Source organism: Polypterus senegalus, chromosome 16 (genome assembly GCF_016835505.1).
Source record: "Polypterus senegalus isolate Bchr_013 chromosome 16, ASM1683550v1, whole genome shotgun sequence".
In the NCBI taxonomy this organism is placed as follows: domain Eukaryota; kingdom Metazoa; phylum Chordata; class Cladistia; order Polypteriformes; family Polypteridae; genus Polypterus; species Polypterus senegalus.
In genome coordinates this window covers 19,065,773-19,092,819 of record NC_053169.1, presented here as the reverse complement: position 1 = coordinate 19,092,819, position 27,047 = coordinate 19,065,773, and the positions used below count along the sequence as shown (strand labels likewise).

General features: G+C 38.4%; 1 protein-coding gene across 1 annotated transcript in view; it reads left to right on the top strand.

Moving 5' to 3' along the window:
- Window positions 1-27,047, top strand: part of ptk7b (protein tyrosine kinase 7b) — a 214,900-nt gene that overhangs the window by 151,050 nt on the left and 36,803 nt on the right. The window contains exons 3-5 of the mRNA XM_039739114.1: window positions 5,257-5,359; window positions 6,167-6,351; window positions 11,364-11,523. Coding sequence (XP_039595048.1) covers window positions 5,257-5,359; window positions 6,167-6,351; window positions 11,364-11,523 — 448 coding nt within the window. The remainder of the gene's footprint in view (window positions 1-5,256; window positions 5,360-6,166; window positions 6,352-11,363; window positions 11,524-27,047) is intronic.

Below are 27,047 nucleotides of genomic sequence, written 5' to 3'. Positions count from 1 at the left end.
TCCATTATTTAGATGTTCATGACACTGACACTGTTAAAGGCACCAGTCAAATCAAAGAATGTAACATTAACCCTTGTACTGATAACTATGTTTTGCAGTGTAGGCTTTTTGAAGTGTTGAGGTCAGATATGGGCCTGGTAGGCGAAATACAGGGGCTGAGGTGGTCTGTAACCCTACCTTTATCACTATCTGCCTGGTTAGTAAATGTAATGCTAAAACAGAAGTAAGCGGGAAAAACCTTAGCTGAGGTGTAACTTGTCACTTAAAAGCCTGAAATAAAATTTCAAACTGTTTCATACTGGTGTGGTTTCCATGTATTAAAGAGTAACATACACATTTTTACATTTCTTTTTATTATAAAGGACACTGGCCCCATTATTACAGAGGGGAGAGCAGTATGGGCTCTAGAACATATGTCCTTATCTTCTGCCTGTAAATATTTACAGTTGTTTCTTTAGTTTCTCCCAAGCCCAGTAGGCTTCTTTCAAATCCTGGTTCAGTGTCTGACTACGTGAAGTTTGCTTATCTATCCTGTCACCACCTGACCCCCGCCTCTAACACTACAGTTTTTCTTCCCAGATCCTAGGGATACCCCTGCTAACTGTTGGTGTGTATGTGTTAGTGTGTCCTTTTACAGACTGGCTTAATTCCTACTATGCCCCCAGTAATACCATAATGGGCCTTGGCCTCTTGACTCATTGAAATGTATAAAGTAGGTCTGATGATGGATGAATATTTAACATTTAATAGATGTCATTTCAAGTGTGTTTATAGTAACAGTACTGCCAAACAAACATCCCACCTCTATTTTATGAAGCCCTCCAAGTCCCACAGCCCCCAAATCCCAAGGCTCTTTACTAATACCAACAAGACTGTTTAAATTTTTCTTTACAGGTTAAGCACAGGCACGTTAAATATCTTGCTCAGGGTCACAAAGTAGGTTTGAAGTAGGTGTTGAGCCAGCATGTCTGTGGTTCATGGCTGCCACTGCTAATGTATCTGTTAAGACCAAGATCAAATGCTTTCCCGTACTGTACCTTTCCCAGTGTTTTATACCCTGATCAGTGTTCAGCTAATTCTGGTCGTAACAAAATGGTGAAATGTAAAACCTCTACAACAAAAACAAGGAATGTACTATATAATTGGTGATGCTATGAAGTCAGAAAATGACATTATTAACATGAGTCCAAAGTCCACAGATTAGTATAAACACATTTAAAAAGTAGTAGTATTGTAAATGTATAGAAGTTCCAGCTGCTTTCTGCAGTGCCATTGCACCCTGAAGTGTATTGATGTTAGAGTTTTACTCATAAGCATTTACTAAAAATTCTGAATTTTGTTTTGTTCTATTAATTTGCTGAATTTTGCTTAATCTACTTTTAAAGCAATGCAGGATGATGTATTCCATACCGTTGCAATCAGGCACAAGGCCAGCAGCCAAACCAGTGGAACTTCAGAAGAGGTCATCCACCTGAAGTTAAGCATGTTCTGGCCCAGCCAGTACTTGGTTGGGAGACCAACCAGGAAAAGGTTAGGTTGCTGCTGGAAGAGGTGTTGGTGAGGCCAGTGTAGTGATGGAGACACTGCTGTAAAAATGGCTTCGTAAAACCAAGGTCCTGAGTCTTTGTGGTCATAAAAGGTCCCCGGGCATCCTTCATAAAGAGTAGGTTATATCCTGATGTCCAGGCTAAATTGTCAGGCATGGCCTAGTTATTTTGGCCCCCTAATCATCTACTGTCTCTATTTGGCTGTCTGTCTCTCACTACTTCACCACCTTATAGCTAATGTGCAATGAGTTTACCGGTGCAAAAGTTGCTGCCGTTGCATCATCCAGCATTCCTGGGTGCAAGACGTTAGTGGTTATTGAAATGGCTCCCCACACACTATGAAAAGTGCTTTGAATAATGAGAAAAGTGCAATATAAATGTAAAGAAATATTTTTATTATTACGGTAGGAACCAATCTTGGGCAGAGGGTTCCAGTCCATTGCATTTCTCTCGCATCCGCCATCACCTCACACTAGGATCATTTACACTTACTGATTAACAAAAACTGCAGGGCTTTGGGATATGGGATGAAGCTGGAGTCCCTGTGGCAGACCTTGGAAAACAAACAGACCCCATCGAAATGGCAACAAAGCTGGGATTCAAATCTGGCATCCTACGACTGTGAAGTGGCAGCATAAGCGTCTGTGTGTCGGTGCTGCTTGTGAACATTCCTGATATTCTAAAAGAAAAGTCCACTGCTAAACCACTAAAGGAACTGAAATGCGAAGCCAGCATGACACATAAAAGGAATATGGGAAGTAGACTTGTGCCAGCATCTAATAATATTTGAAATTGTGAGATATTGTGAAATTTAAGAAATTTTATTATGTGGCCTCTTGGCAATTCATTAATTTCGTAACTGTAAAAAGATCATTTTTATTTTACATCCAAGATAACAAGTCCTGGCATACAGCAGCTGTACTCTGTCATCGTGATAAAAGAAACATACAGCAAAGCTGTAACATATTAGGCAGAGGAGAGGAAATTGTTTTTTTTCTCAAACATTATTTAATGAACAGATACGTCCTTTTTATTCATTTTGGAAAATCCATTGCAAGTCTGAAATGAGGTAATTTAAATCAAATGGCAATACAATATTCTGATTGTCGCAGTCAAAATTCTCTGCTACATAGTAGACTTGTTTAAAATTGAAGCAAGCATCTAAGTTAAAGACATGCAAGACGCAGGAGTGCCTTGACATATAGTTTTTTATTTTTTTAGAAGTTGTAATTACAAAACCAGTTGTGTATCTTACGACACACAGATAAATTTGCTTTTTCTTTATAGAAGCATGGCTTCCTCCATTATGGAAAAAGTAGGTTCAGAAAGTGGATGCTTGAATGGATTATCCATTTTCATTTGACAGCCCACAGAGCAGAAACTTGTCTTGAGAAAATATGGGCAGTGTCATAAGTTCAGTTTTTTTTGGCAAACATTTCATATACAGGATAGTACATTTTGTTCCTGATTTTGTTTTTAATTATTACTTAAAATATCAGTAAAGGATCTAAAGACCTGAAGATGTTTAGAATGACACATATTTTCCGTCACCAGACTGATCTGAGATGGTGCAGAACAGAAGAAGAAAAGGGTCTCATAGACTATGCAAAAATGCAGTATTTACCCCCAGTTTTCACTATATATATATGTTCATGCACCTTCTACATTTGACCGTGCACATTACAGTATATTACGGAGACCTAACAAATTACTAAACCTCCGGTGTGATGTTCTCAAGTTTTATTACATTATATTAAAACCACAACTGTTGGCATACATTAAGAACTTTGCATTTTTCTGCTTGGTTTGTGTTCTTATATTGTCAATTATATGAAACATAGTTGAGTTTACATGACTTACATGGCAGCCAGGCATTTTTTCTGAATCTCCTTTTTGCATTTCTTACAGCCTTTGTGAGTCATAGTCTACTGACATCAGCATGACCAAGGCTGCTAACCCTCCACCTTGTAATGTAACATGTAGCCTCAGTCGATAGATGGAAGAAAGACCTATTTGAGAATATGTTCAAAATGTAACAAATCAATTTGACAAATTATTTTTTCTTTTTAAGTAAAACTAAAACCTGTGTATTGCAGTCCTTGAATCTGCGTGGTTTTCCTTCGAGTTTATTCCCAGTACAGTTTTCCTCCCACATCTCATACATGTGTGTCGTAGTTAGTGGCTGTGCATTGCAATTTGCCTTTAAAGTTCCTTCTATTTTTTCTTTTTTTAAATATTTCTTCCATTTTAAATCTCTGCCAAAATAGAAAAATGATGCTGAAGAATAAATGTTATGCTCATTTATATTAGTAGTTTTTTCATAGTTTTAACGGTCTACCGTGCTCCGTTGTTGTTCCTACATAGTTACCATTTTCCTTCCCCAGTTTGTCAGTGTACAGCTCTGTATTTATTTCACTTTCCTCATACATAGTGTGTTTTGTTTTCTCAATAACATTTCACTTGTTTTGTTGAGACAGTGTATTATACCATACCACATGATGGGACAGAGAGTAGCCTTGCTGCCTCAACACATCGATATCATAACCATCCTGAAATGAGGTGAATTGCCTTTGCATCTGAGAAGGAGCTATGTTAATGGTGGTCTACTGCTGTAAAACTCTGTTAGGATCTGCCTTGATCTTTAGCTGTACTCCTGAGACTTTTCTCTTCCGGCTTGATTCTTCAAACCAACCACCCCCCCCTTTGCAGCTTGGAGCACGCCGAGCTTTAAACATGATTTTATCCACATGCCCTGATCTATGCCTCACCACCAGAGAGTTCCTTGACCTTTACGTCTTGGTTTTTGTCCTGACATGCAATGTGAGATGCAGCTGTGTCATAAGGGCGTAATTTCCTGCACTATATATGGCATAGAAATGGTATATAAATGGCCTAAACTGGATCTAGAGAGAGAAAAATAAGTGGGCTTCAAAAAAGCTAATTGTCTTGCATAACTACACATCACGATGTATCAAACGGCACGTCACATGTGGTGGTTTTCTCGTACCAGTGAATTGGGGTTCAATGGATAAAAAACTGATGTGATTTCAAAGCATTTATAAGAAGTTTTTATGAACATACAATAACTGAAACATTATCTTGAATTAGTGACTCCATAAAATCATAAGCATCATGATACTAAGGACAAATTAAAGCAAGAGAGGCAGAAGAATGACCAAGGCTAAAAGAATCCAGGTAACAGGTGGCCCGTGTTCTTTCATCTGTTTAATCTGATAGTGTAAGCCTGCACAGTCTTGTATATTACGATTAATGTGAAAATAAAATACACCTTTGTGTAGAAATCCACCAGGCTGTCAGCACTTTTGTAATAACAGTCAAAGGTTTGTTTTTTTTGTCTTGTAATCCACATGGTAATAGTTAGAATCACGAGAAAAGTACGAAAGACAAAGACTACAACCGAGACGTTTTGGTTTATGACACCTGTGCAGCTGTTCTTTTGAAGATTGTTGGTAAGCTGAATTTGACCTGAAAGCTTGGACAGAGATTAATCACTTGAAGTAAAGGTCATTCCGGCTGGCAACCATTTAGTACACGGACAGCAGTCCTGGCGCTGCCAACAGGAAAGGTGAATTTTAAAAGTGAGGAGTGCAAACCAGAACTCTTTTATTATTAAAAAAAAAAAAAAACGACAGAAATGAAACGTGCACACTGCTCATTTTTAATGTGGTGTTTTTCTTTCATTTTCTAGGGTTGGAAACAGGGGGTGTTGTTTTAAAAGACCCAGCCACAGTTTCTGAGATCCAAAGTTCAGCACCAGTAACACTTCGCTGTCACATTGATGGGCATCCACGGTGAGTTTTACCTTAGCAAAAGAAAAATCATCTTATCTGGCCAAATTAATTTATCATTGCTTATTTAACACTTTCTGTGCTAGAAGTTCAAAATCACATGAAATGAATGTTCGTGTTACAGATTGCAGTGGACATCAGAAATTTACACACCCCACTATTATTTCAAGTGTTTTGACATGAAAGCTGAAATCATGACAAATAAAGTCAAACTTTTTTTTTTTTTTAACCATTCATAAGATAGTGGAAGCACACATGTTTCAGTAAAAAGATGGGTTGTTTTTACAAAAAAAAAAAAAAAAAACCAAACACTTTTGGAAATGTTATTTTCTTTATTTAACCCTTCAGTGAGCACTTGGAGCATTTATTAGAAACTGGCTCCCTTTGGTCCTGCTGGATGAAGGGCCAGGTGGCCGGTGATCGGCACTTCTAATCCTGATCTCAGCTTCTGCTGTTTCCACTTCTGTCTCTTTATTATTGGCTGCTGTGGTCATTTGCACCTCCTCCTCTGATTGGCTCAGACCACCTTTTATTGCCATCCTTTGATTCATATTGCAAGTGGGGAGTTGGGGTTTTGTTTCTCAAGGGTTACAGATGCAGATTCAGTTGTGGTTCTGCTAGTTGTTTAAATGGGTTTAACTTGCGCTATACATACCTCAATAAAAATTTTATAATAATAACAGCATACTTTAAATGCCCGCATCTGTCAAGATTGAATCATTTTTATTTTAAGACTGGTGTAATGACATTAAACATATACTGTACAACAGCAGAAAGTTCTCAATGTTTTTTATTTTTGTTTGCTTGTAGCCCAACGTGTCAATGGTTTAAGGATGGCATTAGACTAGCAGAGAAGAGCCACCAAGTCAGCAATAAGGAGCGCACCCTGACAATAAAAAGTGCAAACCCAGATGATAATGGAGTTTACTCCTGCTGTGCGAAGAATGCAGTGGGAATGGTGTGCAGCAATGACAACTTCACCCTCAACATTATAGGTATGTGTTATTGAGGCAACATGCTGTTTAAAATGGTCGCTCTTGGCAAGTGAGTTTCTTTTTTTTTTTTCTCCCCCCCTCCTCGGTTGAACATTAGGAAGTAGAGGTGTGAAAAGTACCTCTTCATATATCAGTCCTCATTCTTCTAAGGGCTTGAACTTTAATGAGTGTTACTTGTGGAGAGATGTTTTGGTTGATTCTTAAGGCTCAGATTTCAACTGTTAGTATCAGTTGCTTAAGGGGCTCTTTATGTATTATTTTACGTTGCGCTCAAAAATTAGAAGAGGTATGTTGAGTTTACTGGAGGACAGACTAGAAGAAGATTGATGTGGTTAATGCAATGTATTATAAACTAATCAAAAAGCAACTTTTGTAAATGTGTGCAAGAGATGCATTAGAGAGTTGGCTATTAATCTTCTACATGCAGAGAACGACAAGATTTTGTCACATGTTTGTGTTTCCCTAATTGGTCTTTATAGATTTTGCTGTGCTGCACTGTAAAAAAATCCGGTCCCATTTGAAAAGCATGGGCTTAATACATAATATCCTTCTCCTTTCCTCCAGGGTAGAAGTGTCTAATGCCATTTTTCCAGCCAAGCCCATTGCTTCTTAAATAATGGGATATGACAAATGTTAGACATTTGCCAAGTTCACACTCTGTTACAAGAGTAAATCTGGAAAGAAAAGTACAAGTAATGATTTTACTTGCATAAACAAGTAATGAAAGAACAGCATACAGTACTTTAAAAAAAGACTTTAAAAAGTACTCGCCCCATGAAGTGGTCACATTTTATTGTTCTGTAACCTTGAATCACAGTGGATTGAATTTGGCTTTTTTGACACTGAGAACAAAAAAAGACTCCTTAATGTCAAAGTGAAAACAGATCTTTGTAAATTGGTCTAAATTAATTACAAACAAAAAAACAAAGTAATTGATCACATAAGTATTCACCCCATTAATATGTTGTGCCTAAATCACCACTGGTGCTTCCAACTGGTTTTAAAAGTCTCAGAATTAGTTCAATTGAGGTCATCTGTCTTGGGCTAGGGTGATTGTAGTATAAAAGCACCAGAATGTTGAAGGTTTACTTCTGATAAATCAGTTGTGATAGAACCTGGGGGGCTGCTAGTGTCCTTCCTTATTCATCCCAGAAAAGAAAGGTGCCGTAAATATATCCATTGGGGATGCTTTTCCATCTGTCCGGGTAAGGGAACTCTTCCTTTGGCTGCAATGTCTGTCTATCCACTTGGTGAGACTCTGTTCAGTTAAGGCCCCTTTCTCTCTCTTGGTCGGTATGCCTCTCTGTCCACTTGTGGTATCCTGTCCAGGTAAGGAACCTTCCCCCTCTTCTAGTAGGGGTGCCCATCCATCCCATGTGGCACTTTCACAGTTTAGTCTCCTAACTTAAACAATGAAGACAAAAGAACACTCCAAGCAACTCAGTTAAAGGTGATTGAAATGCACAAGTCACAGGATGGACATAAAAGTTATCCAAATGACTAATTTTCCAGTTAAATCAATCATTAAGAGATGGAAATAGTACGGCACAGCTGTGAATCTGCTAGAGCAGTCCATCCGCAAAACCAAATGATCATGCAAGAAGAATACAAGTGAGGGTGGCCACCAGCAGATCTCTGTGAACTCTGAAGTAGTTGCAAACTACAGGAGGTGAAAGCACCGGGTGCTTCGCCAGTTGTAGCTTTATAGGAGAGTGACAAAGAGAAAGCTATTGTTTTTTTTTTCTAGATGTTTCTATGGTCTGATGAAACTAATATGTAACTTTTGTGGCCATCAGGCTAAACACCATTTTTGGTGTAAGCCACGTACTGCACATTACCAAAAACACACAATCTCCACTGTGAAACTTGGTGGTGGCACCATCAGGCTATACGGATGGTTCTCTGCAATAGGCTCTAAAAGGCTTATGATTATTAAAGTGAGTGCAGCAAAATAAAAGTAAAACCTGATTCAGTCTGTAAGAACCCTGTAGCTTGGGGGAGAAGATTTCTTATCCAGTAAGACATAAACCTCAAGCAGAATGCAAAGCTACACAGGACTAGCTTAAAATAACAGTGTTAATGTTCTGTAGTAACTGGATCAGGGTCCAGATCTCAAATCCAATTGAAAATTTGTTGCAAGATTTGAAAAAGTATGCCACCTGACAGGGCTTGAGCAGTTTTACCAAAAAGAATGGAAAAAACGACAGTGTCCAAATATGCAAAGATGATGGAGAGAGAGGAGAGGCCTGTGCACACAGACTCCGAAGGCTTTCCTTGATGCATCTTGTGAATACTGACATTAAGCGGTGAATACCTAAGTGATCATTTATGTTTTATAGTTGTAATTAGTTTAGACCACTTTTCAGAGATCGGTTTTCATTTTTACATTTTTCTCTTGATCAATGTCAAAAAAGCCAAATTAAATGTACTGTGATTCAGTGCTGTATAATAGATTGTAAAACCTTCCAAGGGGTTGAATACTTTTTATAGGTGATGTACTTCAGTTTTTTGCTGTGTTGGTGTCAGTAAGTTAGAATCTCTAATTGTGTGTACAACTTAAAGATGATCACTGCTCCTTTATTTTGAACCACAGAGGTCTAATGAGCAGTTATGTTATTTTTGCATGCTGACAAAATATACTTTTAAAGGAAATGGTTAGATATATAAAAACAAAAACATTCAAATTGTCAAAGTCTACCTAAGAGGGTGTGAAGATCACACAGGATGCTGCCAGAAGTCAAGAACAATAAACAATAATATACAAACAGTAATATACAGTAGAGGTGGGAACTGCGAGGAACACCACGATCACCATTATCATGAAACTTTGATCATGACATGGGGATATTGTGGTTTTGTGGTTGAGTTCTGCCATATATTGAAATGTAATATTCCAATCTTTATTTGACTTAAGGTAAGGTTAAATTCCAGCAGGCAAAAATGTGTCGCCATCATAATCTTGATGAGAAAAATCCTTGATTCCTCCTACTTTTTTTTTTCTTTCAAATTGTATGAAAGGATTTAATGAATCTCAGTCAGCCCCATGGTAAACTGGGAATACTCGTTCAGTTACTTAGCACATGGTGCATTGTTAATCCCTCACCGTGGATGATTCCTTATGCAAGTGATTGTACGTGGTTTCCTCCAGCATTCTTGTATAATTCACTGGTTCAGTTGGTGGAATAGATTAACATCTTTTTTTATCCAGGCAGTGCTGCTTGCAGGTGTGACAACCATTTTTGATGAACTGCTTCATGTAAACTACCTCTCATTTTCATGTTTGCTGTAATTATGAAAGCCAAGAAGTACCTGGTTGTATTTTGGGGAACTGTTTACCTAATTACCTGTATTATGGCTCAATTTTGAGTCACACCCTATGTAAGTAGGCTAGTTACTCATTCAAAGGTGATGACAGGCCATTATTTAAACAATTTTACCTCTTCCTATGACAGACCATGTATTGTGGCACAGTGACTACAGATGATAGAAGTTTGTTTGAAACTGAAACAAGAACTGACATCAATACAAAATATTTAGACACTAAAAAAAAGAACCTAAAGCTAACCGTTTTAATATAAGGTGCTTAAGATATCTTGCTGTTTCATTTTGAGTGAATGACAGAAGACAGGCAAGAGGTAGTTACTGTTCTTTTAGATTTGACTCTACCTGCCCTGTGTTGGTGTTTTGTTATTTGTTTTTCTTCTGTCATGTCCTTAATATGTGTTACCTAATATGATAAAACACACACGATTTTAACGATTTATCATTGAATACAATACTAATTTTGTTTACTTACTTTGCATGCATAAAATAAATGTGGTCTCACAAGAGTGCAATTTCTATCCATTAAGCCACTCCTTTTTAAGCTAAACATAGAGTGAGACATTGCAAAATAACTCATACATCCTCCACTACTGTAGTAGCATTAAACAGGAATCAAGTAAACTATTTATAAGTTTAATTTAACCACTAATTGTTTGAAGATTTATGCAGGTGCATCTGCTCGGTTTCCTCGCCCTGTTATATCCCCTAAGACCCTGCTGCATTTCCAAGTTTACAGGTGATGAATGTCAATTAAAAGAGCCAAGTTTCTTTAGTGTTATAACTGTTTTTATTTTTCATGACATGTTGCATAGGTAGTAGATGATTTGTCGCCCAGTATTTGAAATCTTTCAGTACTTACAGTGGTTTTATTTAAGAGGGTCCCCTGAGACTCTGCTGCTTAGCAACATTTGTTGTTCTGATTTGACAGGTGAAAGGTGCTGCAGAATGAGACCACACACAAGTGTGCCACAGCCTGGCAACATGCTAAATGAAATGAAGAATAAAGCAAACACTTCCCTTTGTGTGTGCCAAGGTTACAGCTAACTCGTTCTTATAGGTGAAACCTAATAAAGCACTTGCTCAATATCAGAGTATTAGTAATTGAAGGATTCAAATAAAAAGCATGCAGACTTAAGAATTCTTATCTCCGGGTGTGTCATGCTCCTTTGTCCCTAATCCTGGCCAGCCCAAGGTTTAGTAGAAAGCATTTTCAACACCTCTGTGAAAGTTCATGACTGGTATGCACAATCTACGTGCTCTTGTGTTTCCACCTGGAATGTTTTCATCAGCTGAGGGGATGTTGTTGCTTTTAAGGACACTTTATAGTCTTGATGTGGAGTAAAACTGCGTACTTGTGAAAATAATCCCCCATGGTCCAAGATATAGTTTAGTGTAAACTGACTACTTGTTCTTTACTTTGGAATGTAGTTATTGACCATATTAATTCATAGAGGCCTTTCATACCATCCTGTTGTAAATCCTCCTGTGTCATGCTGACATAGTTTAGCAAGTTTTATCAAGTATGATTTATTTTTACTTGCATGGTAATGCTGACAGACTAAACTGATGTTTGGCCGTCTCATTTCTCTGTAAGCACCATTTTGTTAGACACTGATGGATATGCACTGTTTTTTATTATTATGATCAGAATTATATATCTTACACTGTATATTCATTCTTGTCCACAGATCCAAGTTTCCCCCGCCCAGTGATTGTACCTCAGGATCAGGTAGTGATCAGAAATGAGGAGGCCATGTTTCACTGTCAGTTTACTGCAGAGCCGCCTCCTGTGCAGGACTGGTATTATGTGCATAACTCGGAAGATGAACTGGTTACAAATAAGTCACGGTATGTAGTGTTCTCTGTCATCTGTAATACAGTATTTTCATAAAATCAGTACAATCAAATAATACTTGTATTGACCAACATCTAGTTAGATCAGAATGTGTCCTTTGTAAATTGCCAATGTTGAAATGTGTTAAAAAAAAAAAAGCCAAATATAAAAACGTAAATGAGTGGTTACATTCCTTATCCTCACTGGTTTAAGTCCAGGTTATGCTACAAAAGTAGTAGAAATTTCTAAATCATTTTAATTTAATAATTTAAGTGAAATATACTATATTTAAGCTGTATAGCAAACTTGTGATGATGCATTTTGAAATATTGTGTTATATTTTGGGCTCTATATTAAGAACACTCTAGCATTACTAAAGGCAAAAAGAGCCACTGGACTAATTTCGGGACAGTTGGATACAAGCTATAGGGAAAGACTGATTTAAGCTAAATCTTTTCAACATAAACCAAGACCTAGGGTGACATACTAGAATTGTTTAATATTATTTAGGGAATTATTATGTTGGTTACCAGCTGTTCTACTGATTCGGAACATATTTACACCTTTTTTTTTTGGTTAATTTCTTTTCAGATAGCCTCTCTTTAATGAGCCCATATAGCTTCACTGCAGTGAGTCCAGTGTGCACTATATGGGCAGATGCCTGGCCCTCACACCTATATGGACCTCTAGGACATCCCTTTCCAAAATCATGGGCATTAATATGGTGTTGACCCCACGTTTGTGTTTGTATCTATAACAACCTCACATTTTCTGGGATGAATTTCCTCAAGATTTAGGAGAGTGTCTGAGGGAGGATATGCCCATTTGAGATCAGGTGCTGACATTTGATGTGAAGGCTTGCTATTGGCGTTCCAATTCATTGCAAATGTGTTCAGTTCTCTGTGCAGGCCACTTGAGTTCCTATGCATAGGGGCAAGTCATACTGGATAAAAAAGGGCCTTCTCCAAACTGTTGCCTCAAAGTTGGAAGCACACATTTGTCTTAACATGTCATTTTGTGCAGTGGCATTGACAGTACCTTCAATAGAACCAAGGGGCCTAGAGCAAACCTTTAAAAACAGCCACAGACCATTATTCTCCTTTATCACACTTTAACATAGAGGCACTAGGTAATCCAGAAGGTAGTGTTCTCCTGTTATTTTTCCAAACCCAGACTGGTCCATCAAACTGCCAGATAGTAAAGCTGGATTCATTATTCCAGAGGACACTTTTCCACTGTTCCTAAGTTCAGTGGCAGCATGCCCTTATGCTTGTTATGTAACTGATCGAATGTGGAAACCCATTTCATGAATTTGAAGACGAACAGTGTCTGCGCTGATGTTGCTGCCAGAGGCAGTTTGGATCTCTGATGCACTTGTTAACAATTGGCGCAGGTGAAGCACCTGAGCTCAATAGGAGAGGCATCCACATACTTTTGGCCTTATGGTTTATTTTAAAAAATACTAGTTTTGTTTTCAGATACTGGGTTCATTGGGCTAGCTATGCTAACTGCAGACTGTTCTTACAATAAGCATACACTCATGCTTGCAGATACCTGTAAAAATAACAGGCAAAAACAAAATGTACGCTTCCCAGGTTTTTCATTGAGAAAGCTGTGAGTGGCTAGTTCTAGCTGTGTCTGCACCAATGGATGCACCCTGACTGGCAGAGCAGACTTTGGCGAGAAGTTCCTTGTTAGCATTCTACAGTAACTTCTTCAGGCATGTGACTCATCTGCTATGACTGGCAATGAGCTTTTATTTTTGTACTTTTAGCTTTTTGAAAATGATGCTGTCCTACTTTTTCTAGTGTTAATGGGTGTGTTTGCTTTTGAAGTGGTGGAAGTAAAGAGATGCTAGTGGCTTCTAAGTTCTCTTCAAATACAGGTCAGTTCGTCCCAGGGGTGCATGAGGTCATACAGTTACAAGAAAAAGAGCTGCAGCTTTCACATTGATCTGGAAGTGCCTGCATGATAAGTGGCTGCTGTCCAATCAATCTGCTCAGTTGGATTTTTTTTTTATTTTGCAGTGCTATCATTTTTAAAATATTATTAGTTACTCTTGGCATGGCATTTACCTCATTATTATAAGGCCGTGCTGTAATTCACATTTTCCAATGAAAGATCTCCCTTAAGTTAAACTGGAGTATAAAGAACATTGGTCGTATACAGTATATCTTTTTCTGAACTGTAGATCTGTATGATATCCATAACTTCTGCCTTTTGGTAGAGATCATACAACGTGCTTAATTTGTAGAACAGAGACACATCAGAATTGCAGGAAATAAAGGACTCTACACTGGCTGACAGTTCAATTTCAGACTCCCTTTTGAATTTTAGCTTTAGCCTGTGATGTTTGGTGCTACTCAATGGTAAACGCTGTATGTCTGTGAAAACCTCTGGTCTTCACTGCTATTAATATTTAGTACTTTAAATTCAGGTAAATTAATTTAGTCTTGAGTAATCCATGCTGTAATGCCTGTCACAGGGAAGCCCTGGCCAATTGACATTTTGCTCAACAAAGATGCAGATACTTTACAGTGTCACTCTTTTCTCTAGCCACATCCTTCCTTGGTGTCAACCAGAGATGATTTCTGCTCACCTTTTATTTCTAATCACTGCAGTCTAGGGCAGTGATCCATTTTGTTAGCTCCCTTTATTATCTGTTGCCTAGTACAACATGCTTTCTCAGTAGTTGTCATCACTACATTTTTTTCTTCTAGCAACAAGACAAACACTGATATTGTTTTTCAGATTTAACCGAAAAACATACCAATCAAACACAGAAGATTGTTAAATAATTCAGTGGGAACCCAATGCCCAAATAAAGCTAATGAAAAAGGGGCAATCAACATAAGGACCTCTTGCCTATTAGCTTTGTTTACGGTATGTTTTAACAGGATACTTTAACTAAACATTTTATTTCTTATGGGCATGAAACATTTTCATCAGTGAAATGTAAGTACAAGGATTACTGTGTTCATGTATTCTTGGGCCTTCACTTGAATTCTGCTTCTTCAATGGAAGTTTGCCATACCCTTACAAGTTAGTGATACTGAAAAACTGTGAAACCTTGGTAAAAGTCATTCTGAAAATAAATAATATAATTTAACAGTTTTCTTGGATTACTTACTACTGTTAAAGAAAATGCCACTTCTTATCTCTCCAGATCTTCATCTTTGCTGCCTCATGCTATGATAGCTTTAAGGCCATGTGACATTAGATGACTTTTCCAGTGATTTTCAAAGGTAGCCTTCATTTACATAAACTTAGAGAGTTGGAAGCAGTCAGCTGTGCACCCCCATGAAGCTAGTCTTGTAATGTGACATACCTCGTGTCTCACTCCTTCTAGCCTGCAACTTGCTATGATAAAGTCAAACACGTTTGATTTTGCTTTAAGTTGTAGGGCTGTCTCTGTGTGAGAGAGAGATTTGAAAAATAATTAATACTCATCAGGAAATGTAGTTCGTGTATGCAGTGATGAGAAATAAAGAAGTGGATGTTTTTGACCTTACAACCAGAAGAGAAGCTGGTCTCTCTGCTGTCTTGCACTTTTATGTGCCATGAAAGAATGAAAAAAGAAGGGGGTTTCTGCAATTGCTGTTAAACTCGCAGTGGCTGTTGGCCCATTGTTCAGTGGTGGCTCTGCCCGGCAACATGGCTGTCAGAAAAAGTAGGCGAGCTTGACTGTGCTGGATAGTTGGATGGCAGTCAGTAAATGTGACATGAACAATGTTTTTCAGTCTTTTAAATCAACGTGGTCCGGTGATTTGAACTCAAGCAGCAGATCTGACATAACCCATGACTAGAAGTCTTATAAGAAGACACATCAGCTTTAGATGCATGTGGTCAGGTACTGCATGAATGCATTTTCCTTTAAGACAATGCATGCTTGTTAGACTCAGTTTGATTGGCATGAAGAATGAGTCTGGCCTAGAAGAAGTGAGGCAATGGCTGAATCTGCAGCTCTTCAACAAAACCTCCAAAAAAGAGAAACACAGCCACATTACTCTACATTGACTATTCTACAAATGGAAAAAAAACCCTTTGATTATTGAGATCTCTTTCCATCCTAACAAGTCATACAGTGTTTACATAGTTCATGAACACAGAATACTGTGCATTTTAGGACTTTAAATAATACTTAACGATTTGACTGCCATCATACTGATCAAGAGCTCTTTTAACTTGTGATCTTAGTGGCCATGTCTTGCATATATAGTACTGTACTTGGTGCTTTACATGATTTTAATGTTGCCACATCAAATATAAATTGGAATAAAAAAGAAAAAAAAAAACAGAGGTCAAAATTAAGTGCAATAATGTGGACAAATGAAAACATAGAAGTACTCATACATGCTGTTAATGTACACAGCATATTCCTCATGCATTATATGACTTTAATAAGTAATATTCAGTAGTCTTTAGGAGTGGCAAGGTGGCGCAGTGGGTAGCGCTGCTGCCTCGCAGTTAGGAGACCTGGGTTCGCTTCCTGGGTCCTCCCTGCGTGGTGTTTGCTTGTTCTCCCCGTGTCTGCGTGGGTTTCCTCCCACAGTCCAAAGACATGCAGGTTAGGTGCATTGGTGATTCTAAATTGTCCCTAGTGTGTGTGCGCCCTGCGGTGGCTCCCTGCCCGGGGTTTGTTTCCTGCCTTGCGCCCTGCATTGGTTGAGATTGGCTCCAGCAGACCCCCGTGACCCTGTAGTTGGGATATAGTGGGTTGGATAATGGCTGGCTGGCTGGCAGTAGTCTTTAGTTTTTGGATTGTAATTCAAGTTGCCCATTATGGGATATATCTTTAGCGATCTTTAACTTTCCATCTACTTGGTATCAGCATTGAGTTGTTTTTTTGTTATGTTTACCTGAATGTTTTAGTATTTGAATGCCAGAACAGGAATTCAGGATACAGCCAGAGGGCAGAATATATCCAAAAATCAATCAATGAAGGCGTCAGTCTTTGTACACTAGTGCCACTACCCATATCATGTACTCAACAGTATATATATTTTTGTATTGTCAAATCAAATCAACACACAGTACAATATGTAGTGAAATCTTTATTTACTAAACTCCTTGTGTTAGAAGTATATAAAAGGCAGTACACAATAAATATCAATAAAAATTAATATGTTTGATGACACAAGTAGTGTGCATTATATTAATATTATAAAAGTATGTAAACAATAGAGCATCACATAGCTACACTTGTGATTGCTCTTTTGCTGTAGCGGTGTTTTCCATTTTTGTAATTACTGTAAATATATTTGAATCTATTATCTAAGAGCATTTCAGTGTTTAGAACATTAAATAATTGTTTACATCAATTATCTTACAGCTGGAGCACAGACAAATTAAGTGAAACGCTGAGGGTCACACAGTGAGTCAGAGGTGAGAATTTAACTGGTGGCCTTGCAATTTAAAGTCCAACATCTTAGTCATTACAACCCTCTGTAATTCCTTCCATCTTTCTGTCCATTTTCTAACCCACTTATCCACTTAACGTTTGTATATTGCAGATGTGGAGGCAAAGAACTAGCCTAAGGCTGAGCACAGCAAGGCAAAAGCATTCAAATCATACATACATACATACATACATACATACATACTTGAGAAACTGAATGCATATTATTGAAGATTTCTCAGAGATACAAGAGACTCAGAGCTCTTGCAGTTCATTTTACACATGAAAAAGAAGATCCTCCCTCAAAGACAAAAGACAGACCGTAAACCCACCCAATAGCCAAGGTCATTTTCAGTAAATCAAATTATTTTATAAAAGAAGAATATTGACACCGCACAGCTGCACTAAATTAAAACCTGCAAGGTTAAGTTTACATTGCATCAAGGTAAAGGAGAAATCCCAACATTCAAGTTATCTTATGTACTGTGCAGGAAAAAAAAAATGTCAAGTAACACAGTTTCATAATGACATCCAACATCTAATTCAGCACCTCTGGTCACAAGGAGGAACCCAGCAGACCCATTCACGCTTAGGCAATTTAGAGTCACCATTTTGTAAATGTCTTCCCCAGTACAATGTCCTAGTAAAGGCCATTCACTTTCATTTTACCCGCTGAAGGCACTTTTTACCACAAATAGTGGGGGATTTTTTAGTTTTTTAAGGAGATTAAAGGGTTATTTTTAACTATTTGCTCACTTTGTCATCTGTTTTTCTGACCAATATGAAACTGCATGTATTTCTTTTTGATCCATAATTTTCATTTTAGTATTTAGCAAGCGATCATTGCAAATTACAATTGGAATAATTGATTCACACTGTTTAACTACTTGTTCATTGTTCACACTTCAAAATCAAAAAACTGTGCCTTCCATTTGCTGCTACAAATGGAGCAAAGAAAGAAGAAAAAGAAAGGCCTGTGAAACATATTACTTTCTAGAGAGTGAAGAGAAGAAATTAAATCTTGTCATGTTTGAGCCATGTTATGGATATGCGAGATTGCAGGGTCCAAAGCAGATTCTATCTCCATTCTAACTGAGTGTCGGGGATCTGTGGTATATCCATGAAATTGTACTTTTGTTTTTAATATCTGTTTATAATTATTCTTCTCATATCAGGCAATGTGTATGTGTGTTTTTGTTTAAAAAAAAAAAAACAAACAAAAAACTACTCTTGAAGCACACAATCAATCAATCAATCAATTGATCATATATAATTTAAGCACAATTCATCTGACAGAAAATAAAACTGTCATAAAATCCCAACACAAGATTGAATTAAAGTTTAAATTTGCATAAAATTAAGATATAAGGGCATATGATTTCCACAGGTGGAAAGTAGTGGTGCTGTTATTCATTCCAATATTAGTTATACTTAAGTCTTTATCACTGTATTGATAATCAGCTATTCATTTTGTGTATGTTGCACTGCTTCTAGTAAAAAGTAGATGAAAATTTATTAAGAAATTAGGAATATAAATCAAAATCCATAAATCTTTTTTTCCTTCATTGTTCTCTCTGATTGTCAGTTGTCTTTTGGTTTCTCATTATGTGATTTACCTGGTAAATCAACTGCTTCTGCTCTTGCATATGCTACTCAAATATAATATAATATATAATATAATATATGTTCCAGATCTAATTATACAGCTTTTAATGGAATGCAGGAAAACAGTACAAGACAAAAGAATTGTTCTTAATACAGTATCTTGTAATAAACTTCATAGCTGCATTTCCCTCCTCAATCAAGAGTACCCCCCGGATATCTTATTATGCATATACAAATATTACAAAATCAGAAAATAACCAAAATATTTCTCGTCCCAGGCATTTCGGATTAGGGATACACAACCTGTATTCCATGATTTATCACTGTTGATGCTTGTTCTCCATGCCAGTTTTAATGACTTCTTTTGAAAGAACGAAGAATCACAGAATGGCAACTTTGCTGAAAATTTAATGATAGGAAAGACTTATTGTTAATTATGGACACCAAAGGATTGGCTGAAATTGTCTGAAGGATGCTGGGCAGTAAATTTTAGTAGTGAGATATTTTCACACTTAGGTGTTTCTTTTTCAAGTTGTGTTGTCTGAGCAGGTTTTACAACAGTTATTTTTACTATCTACTTCTGTTAACACTAAGGCTTGGCAATTACATGTGCTATTGACGTTACCAGAGCCTCCATTTCTCACAATTGCCATCCCTGTAGCTCTCAGGAAACATACCTCACTCCTCCATGCCAATAGGCTTTTCATGAAGATGTGAACACAAGCCTTAATCAGGAAGCCCATTCCCTGTGGCTACAGAACAAAGACTTCAGAGGATCACAAAGGGGTTTGTCAAGTCTCAGGTAGTGTCCGCTTTTAACACAGTGCAATTCATTTAGGATGTGTATTTATATTGCTTAAACAACTTCAGGATTCTTGTTTAAAAATGTACACTTGATTTATGCAGAGTTGGTTGTTTTTCATTACTGAATGTCCAGTACTAAAGATTTGTTTTTTGGATAACATTACAGCATTTCATAGGTTTGCATTTTTGAGGAAAGCTCTTGCTTTGTACAGACAACGTGACCAAGATTTTTAAGTGTTATTCAGAAGGCTGCTAGTTTAATCTGCAGCAATGACTCACGGAGTGACTGTGTATGAGCCATGTTACTGACCAAGCTGCATACTTGTTGGGTTTTGAGCAACTTTGGTGGAAAATGTCAACTAATTAAATTAAAGTAAATATAAAATACCTGCGTTTTTGCAGGCGTTTTAAATTTTCATTTGACAGTTGTGTGTAGTATGTGTTTACAGGCTATGTAGTTTGACAATGAGCAGCTGGTCCGAACCTGTGATTGACCTTCACACTGAATTCTGTAACTCCCTTACCTCTAAATAATGACTTCCTGAAAATTGCCATTGTGGTTTGTGTTGGTATTGGCATTAGTGAACTACATGCTTTGGGTCAGCTCATGTTTGATTAAATGCATTCAGTTCTGATTGGGACATGCAGATGATCATTTCCACAAGTGGGTGCTGATATGAAAGTTTTTTTTTTTTTATTTAAATATATGAACCTTTTGAAATAAAGTAAGACTGCACCCATATCTAATTCATGGCCATCATATACAGTTCTTTTAAATTTTAGAAAGGATTCTACTGTAGAATCTGACAGTCTGAGACAAAACCCCTCAGCCATCACGGACTAAGGAAGTGCTCCCTTTTGTAGTAAATTCAAACTACTGTCTTTTAATTAATTTTTTAAACTTTTCTAGAAAGGGTCTTATCGCACATATTTGTCAAAATAATTCTGCCATCTTCTCCAGTAGACCAGTATCGACGCTATTTAGAGTCTGTGTGCTCTCTGCATCTGCTCAGGTTTGCTCTGACATTCAAGGCTTTACTCTCACATCTAAAACATGTTCACGTCAGGTCAACTCTGAACTGGCCTGGTGTTCATCTTTTTCTTCTTTCGGCTGCTCCCATTAGGGCTTGCCACAGCAAATCATCTTGTTCCATGTCTTCCTGTCGTCTGCATCTTGTTCTATCACATCCATCACCTGCATGTCCTCTCTCAGCACATCCATAAACCTTCTCTTAGGCCTTCATCTTTTCCTCTTGCCTGGCAGCTCTATCCTTAGCATCCTTCTCCCAATATACTCCGCGTCTCTCCTCTGCACATGTCCAAACCAACGCAATCTCGCCTCTCTGACTTTGTCTCCCAACCGTCCCACCTGAGCTGACCCTCTAATGTCCTCATTTCTAATCCCGTCTGTCCTCGTCACACCCAATGCAAATCTCTTGTTTTCTGGTCAGTGCCACCGTCTCCAACCCATATAGCAAAACTGGTCTCACTACCATCCTGTAGACCTTCCCTTTCACTCTTGCTGATACCAGTCTGTCACAAATTACTCCTGACACTCTTATCCACCCATTCCACTCTGCCTGCACTCTTTTTCACCTCTCTTCCACAATCCCCATTACTCTGTACTTTTGATCCCAAGTATTTAAACTTCATCTACTTCCGCTGCAGTAGTTCTTTCATCCTCACCATTCCACTGACCTCCCTCTCATTCACACACATGTATTCTGTCTTGTTCCTACTGACCTTCATTCCTCTCCTCTGTAGAGCATATCTCCACCTCTCCAGGGTCACCTCATCCTGCTCCCTACTATCGCTACAGATCACAATGTCATCAGCAAACATCATAGTTCACGGGGACTCCTGTCTAATCTCATCTGTCAACCTGTCCATCACCACTGCAAATAAGAAAGGGCTCAGAGCCAATCCCTGATGTAATCCCACCTCCACATTGAATGCATCTGTCAGTTCTACTGCAGATCTCACCACTGTCACACTTCCCTCGTACATATCCTGTACAATTCTTACATACTTCTCTGTCTCTCCCAACTTCCTCATACAATATCACAACTCCTCTCGAAGCACCCTGTCATATGCTTTTTCCAGGTTATTAGGTTCAGGGGGCAATTACATTTTCACACAGGGCCATGTAGGTTTGGATTTTTCTTCTCCCTAAATAATAAAAACCATCATTTAAAAACTGCATTTTGTGTTTATTTGTGTTATATTTGACTAATGGTTAAATGTGTTTGATGATCAGAAACATTTTGTGTGACAAACATGCAAAAGAATAAGAAATCAGGAAGGGGGCAAATAGTTTTTCACACCACTGTATTCCCTTCATTCTTCAGCCTCTCAAAGTACTCTTTCCATCTTCTCAACACACTCTCCTCACTTGTGAGGATGTTTCCATCTTTATCCTTTATCACCCTAGCCTGCTGCACATCTTTCCCAGCTCGGTCCCTCTGTTTATCCAGTTGGTCCTTTTCTCCCTCCTTAGTGTCCAACCTAACATACAACTCATCATACACCTTTTCTTTAGTCTCTAAACCTCTCCACCTCTCTCTTCACCTTGCACCTTATCTCATTGTACTCTTGTCTACTTTCTGCATCTCTCTGACTATCCCATTTCTTCTTCGCCATCCTCTACTTCTGTAGACTCTCCTGTACTTTCCCATTCCAGCACCAGGTTTCCTTTTCCTCCATCCTCTCTCCAGATGTCACGCTAAGCACCCTATGCATCTTCCTCCACTCTTGTACATCACCCTATGTTCCTCCCTCTTCTTAAAATACATATTCACCACAGCCATGCCTATCTGTTTTGCAAAATCTGCTATCATCTAACCTTCTTCCCACCTCTCCTTGACACCATACCTACCCATCACCTCCCAGTCTCCTCTGTTCCCTTCACCAACATGTCCATTGAAGTCCGTTCCAGTCATCACTCTGTCCCTTAGGTACACTGTCCCATCACTTCATCCAACTCACTTCAGAAATCTTCTTTTTCATCCATTGCACACCCAACTTGCGGTGCATATGCACTAACAACATTCATCGTCATGCCTCCAAGTTCCAGCTTCATAATAATTACTCTGTCTGTGACACTCTTTTCACTTTCAAAACACTCTTGACATGCTATTCCTTCAGAGTAACTCCTACCCCATTTCTCTTCCCATCCACATCATAATAGAATAATTTGATTCCACCCCCAATCCACCTGGCCTTACTCCCCTTCCATTTGGTCTCTTGCACGCACAATATATCAATCTTCCTTCTCTCCATCACATCAGCTAACTCTCTCCCCTTACCAGTCATACTGCAGTTCCACTCTTTACCTTCCTCCTCTCCCTCTTTCCTCCGGACACGTCTTTCCCTCTCTTCTTCTCCTTCTTTGGCCAACAGTAGCCCAATTTCCGCCAGTGCCCTCTTGGCTAACATTACTGGTGATGATCGTTGTTAACCTGGGACTCGACACAATTGATCTGGTATGGAAATCTGTATTTTTGTCAGTATGTTCATCTGGCAAAGTTTTACACCGGATGCCCTTCCTGACGTAACCCTCCCCATTTACTCGGGCTTGGGAAGAAACACACTGGTTTGTGCATCCCCTGTGGCTGGGTTAATTGGCCTGGTGTCTATACCGGTGTGTATATGACTCACACTTGGTGCTGCTGGTATTTGAATAAGACGATATCCGTAACAGGTGGTTGTTCAGCTAACATTTCATCTACAACTGATCACACATCCTGAGTGAACAGTTAAATTATTTCTATGAATAAAGTACTGATTTAAAACATGGAACCTCTTTAACTCTCCAAGTCCACACTTATCTTCTATTATACACATATTAAATACTTTAGAATTTCATGCTGGGTGTCCAGTGCTTTCCCTGTATATGGAAATGCCATCTTCTGTACTGCTTATTAACTGAGCTGTTGATCCAAACTCAGTTATTTGCCTACTTTTACCAAATTCAAAAGTGTTCTATATTTTAAGTCAGATATGATTTCATATACATACAAGTCAGTAGTCTATATTATTGTTTATGCAGAGATTTTGCATTTTGTTCATTCATTACTTCAACACGTGATGGTGGGCAACGGTCTGAGTCCTGGTAGTACCATCGACAGAGAACTTCAGGATGTGTGTGCTCCGGATAATTCACTTGGCAGACTGATTTTGTATCTCCTAGGCATGGCGCACAAGTTATCCACCTTGGGTTGGATTGCAGCTTATTGCTCATAATTTGGACGCTTGCCCTGTTGAAGCTTTCAGTTAAAAAGGAAATAGAAGAGTGTATCATGTAAAAAGGGTAATTTGGCACCACATAGCTGTCATCTGCATTCTCGGTGGGATAGATTTTGGCAAGGTTTAGTCTCTGCATCAGAAAGGTTGTTTATTTGGGTGAAAGGGAAAACCTGGAAGCTCACAACTTGGCTGCCCCCAATAAGCCTCCTCAGCATGTCGTCATACTGCCAAGTATTCTCTTTTGGGAAGCCACTTCAGGCATTGAAAAATCTGCATCTTGCTCTTTTTTTGTCTGTAATATTTTATTTTGCCGTTGGCATTTCCGTTCTTGATCTGTGCTTTGTTTGTGTTGGCTGAATTCGCTGTATCTCCCACTTTATTTATTTTTTCTTTTGATCAGTAATACAGTTATGTCCACTCTCACCCCAAGTCATGAATGCCAACAGCAGTCTCTTGATTTGCTGCATTTGTCAAAACTTGATTCGGGGAGCCCCCATGTTTTGTATAGGGCCAGCACGAGATTTTGATATGGAAGCCCATAAAGAGTTGCAATGGAGGTATTTCTTTACCTTATAGAAAAGCTTCCAAATTGTTGGCCCTTTGCTGCATTTGACCTTTAGATTTTATTTTCCCTTTACATAAAACAAAAAGGCAGTTCTCATAGCTCAAGGTTAGCCATTTTTGTTCACACGTGCTGTCTGCACTGTCTTGTAATGTGACTCGTGACAGCCCTAGTGATGAAGGAGCACAGATCTGCAGTGCTCCACGACTTCCCACGCATGTTTGTGCATCTTCAAATGCTGTACCATTTGTAATTGTATATATCTGTCTTGAGCATGTTCACCACATTTTCTTGCTACCCGGTTTGTAGGTTCTACCAGCTGAAATGCAAAACAACAGAGGCCGGCAATGATGCCAAGACTACCTATACTGAGTTGAATTGTGTAGTTAGTGCTTGGCATAATAGTGGGATTATACTTAAAGTCTAGCTGATATCTTAACCCAGTGACCTGATGGGAAACGTTTTAATCAGTTTTAGCAGTGGTGAGATTTCTGGGTACAAAGTTCTAGTATACAATGATTTTTATCAGCTAAGATTTTGATGGAAAATGCTACATAAGGACTAAGACTGCGTCCAAACTGTGTTTTTAATTTAAAAACAAAAATAATCTCAGTACACACCAGCGTTTTCTTGTTATTTAGGAAAGTATCTCTGCCCACACTCAAACAACTGAAAAAGTATTTGATGTAGTCATTCGCCCACACTGGGCATTCACGCATCACTGGAAAACTCCTTGTAAGGATGGTAACACCACTGGCAATAGAATTTATAACAAAACTGTAATGAACAGTACATTTGCCTTTTGAACATGTATACAGCATTCAAGCTGTACAAAATATATATATTTAGATGTATACAGGTAAGAAACGCCGCAAGCTCTGTGGAAAGCAATTCCTCTATGCCCTCCATGTTGGAATATGGTTTTCTTCTATGCCTGTGAAGGCAATGAGACATTGTAATAAGCCAGTCAGGGATGTGCTGTGTAATAAGCATGAACAAATCAGAGTGCAGTCGGTAGAGTCTGCTTTTTTGAAAAACTTTGTTTTTTCCTGTCCACTCCACAATGCTGAGGCTGAAATATGCGGCTCTGGAGGTGTTTTCAAGGGTCAAGAATATTGCATTAGTATTGATGAAAGGCGGAAACAGAGACTAATGTCATCTTTAAACAAAATATAGTACGGGCAGTAACACTGCAAAAAATATGTATGCAAAATCTAGAAAATAGAAATGTGAAAAGGGAGGAGTTTGCTTTTTAGTTTGCAAAAAAAAAAAAAAATCTGTCTGTGAGATACACAAAATTTACTTGAAGATTTCTTATAAAATAAGGTAAGCAAATTTTGATATGAACTGTATGATGTCAGTAAATGTTACAATAAGGAATACACAATTTATTTGCTGGATATAAAACTTTTAACTTGCTTAGATTTTATTTTTTGCAGTGTATTCTAAAACACAGTGACGATTTAATTCGGCCTGTCCATTTGACTAAAATATGAAAAGCTGAATTGTTTTAGCAGATGTGCAGGCCTGGTGCAAAGTTGGTTTTAATTGCACTTCTGTTTCAAAGAAAAAATTTTTGGTTTTTTGTCTTTTGATCATTCCTTTGGTGTGAACAACTCAACCTTTGCTATAGTTGTTGTTGTTGTTTCTGTAAATTTAATTCTATCATCACCTTTTAAGGTACAACTGTCAAAGTGACTACAAATATGGCCAATGCTGACAGTTTACAGGGGGTTTAGCAGGCTTACAGAGCTTTTAATTCCGGCCTGCAGGCCATTCAGTCACTTTGCGCTTCATTCAGATGCTTTCAGTCCCATGACTACGGTGAGCAGTCAGCAGACTGATACTCTGGGAGTGTGTGAGGAGTTTGTGTATATAACATATGGAGGCATCGAAGGACTCTGTGTCCTGATGTCTGCACTGTAGCGAGTGCCAGCTCCTGAGCTCTTTGTTATGTCTGAATCCGGTTAGTTGTAGTGAACATTATTTAAGCTTTCCAGTCAACTAGAAAGAAATGCACTGATTAAGAAAATCAAAAGGACGGCAGCCTAGTGTCCCATTTATTGTTTCAATAATCTGTTAAGCCCTTTCATTTTTAAGTAGTGAAAAGACAGCCACTGCATATATTCTATCTGCTATCTGAATGAATTATATGTGAATTTGTTTTATTTATTTATTTTTTTTTTATCATCTGACATGTGAATCCCAAGCCCAGGCATTAGCTGTGTGTGATTTCCCCTACCTGGGCCTGTAGTTTTGCTCCCTCCTTATAAAGGTATACATGTTTGGTCAATTGATGACTCTAAAGCCCTTTTAGTCACTGGGTTTGTCACACTTGGAAGACTGCAGTTGCTGATGTCATCGCTGGTCCATGTCAAATTTAGTGACTGTGTCGTGAGCTTCCAGCTTAGCCCTGCTTGAAGCTTTTTGTGACAACTGCTAATGTACCCCCTGATGGTGCCAGTGCTGTATGATGAGTTAATGGCTCTAGAGAGTTCAGCCGCAATGTTAATCCCCCCACCCCCTTTTTTATTCCCCTTCCTTTTTTCCATTCTATTACAGTACATAAAACACAAGACATCAGACATGAGCTTTTCTTGTTTGTGAAGTCCAAAGCACTGGTGTTTCTCATCGCAATACACAATGCATTGTACTTCCAATTGAGTTCCTGTTGGTTGTCGAATCTCATGCACACACAGCCCGTCCCTATGATTAAAGATAGAAACAAACCAAGTGAGTCTGGAACTAGTTGGAATGAGGCACGGACACGGGAGTGCCACTAATTGACTTCAAGGCGCTAAAATTAGGTAAATGAAAGCAACTACTTAAAATCGCTTGAACAGTTGTCAAAATGTGACATGTCCTTAACTAGACCTGGTTGAACATACTGTATCTGTTGGAAACCTGATGCCCGGGCCAAGTCT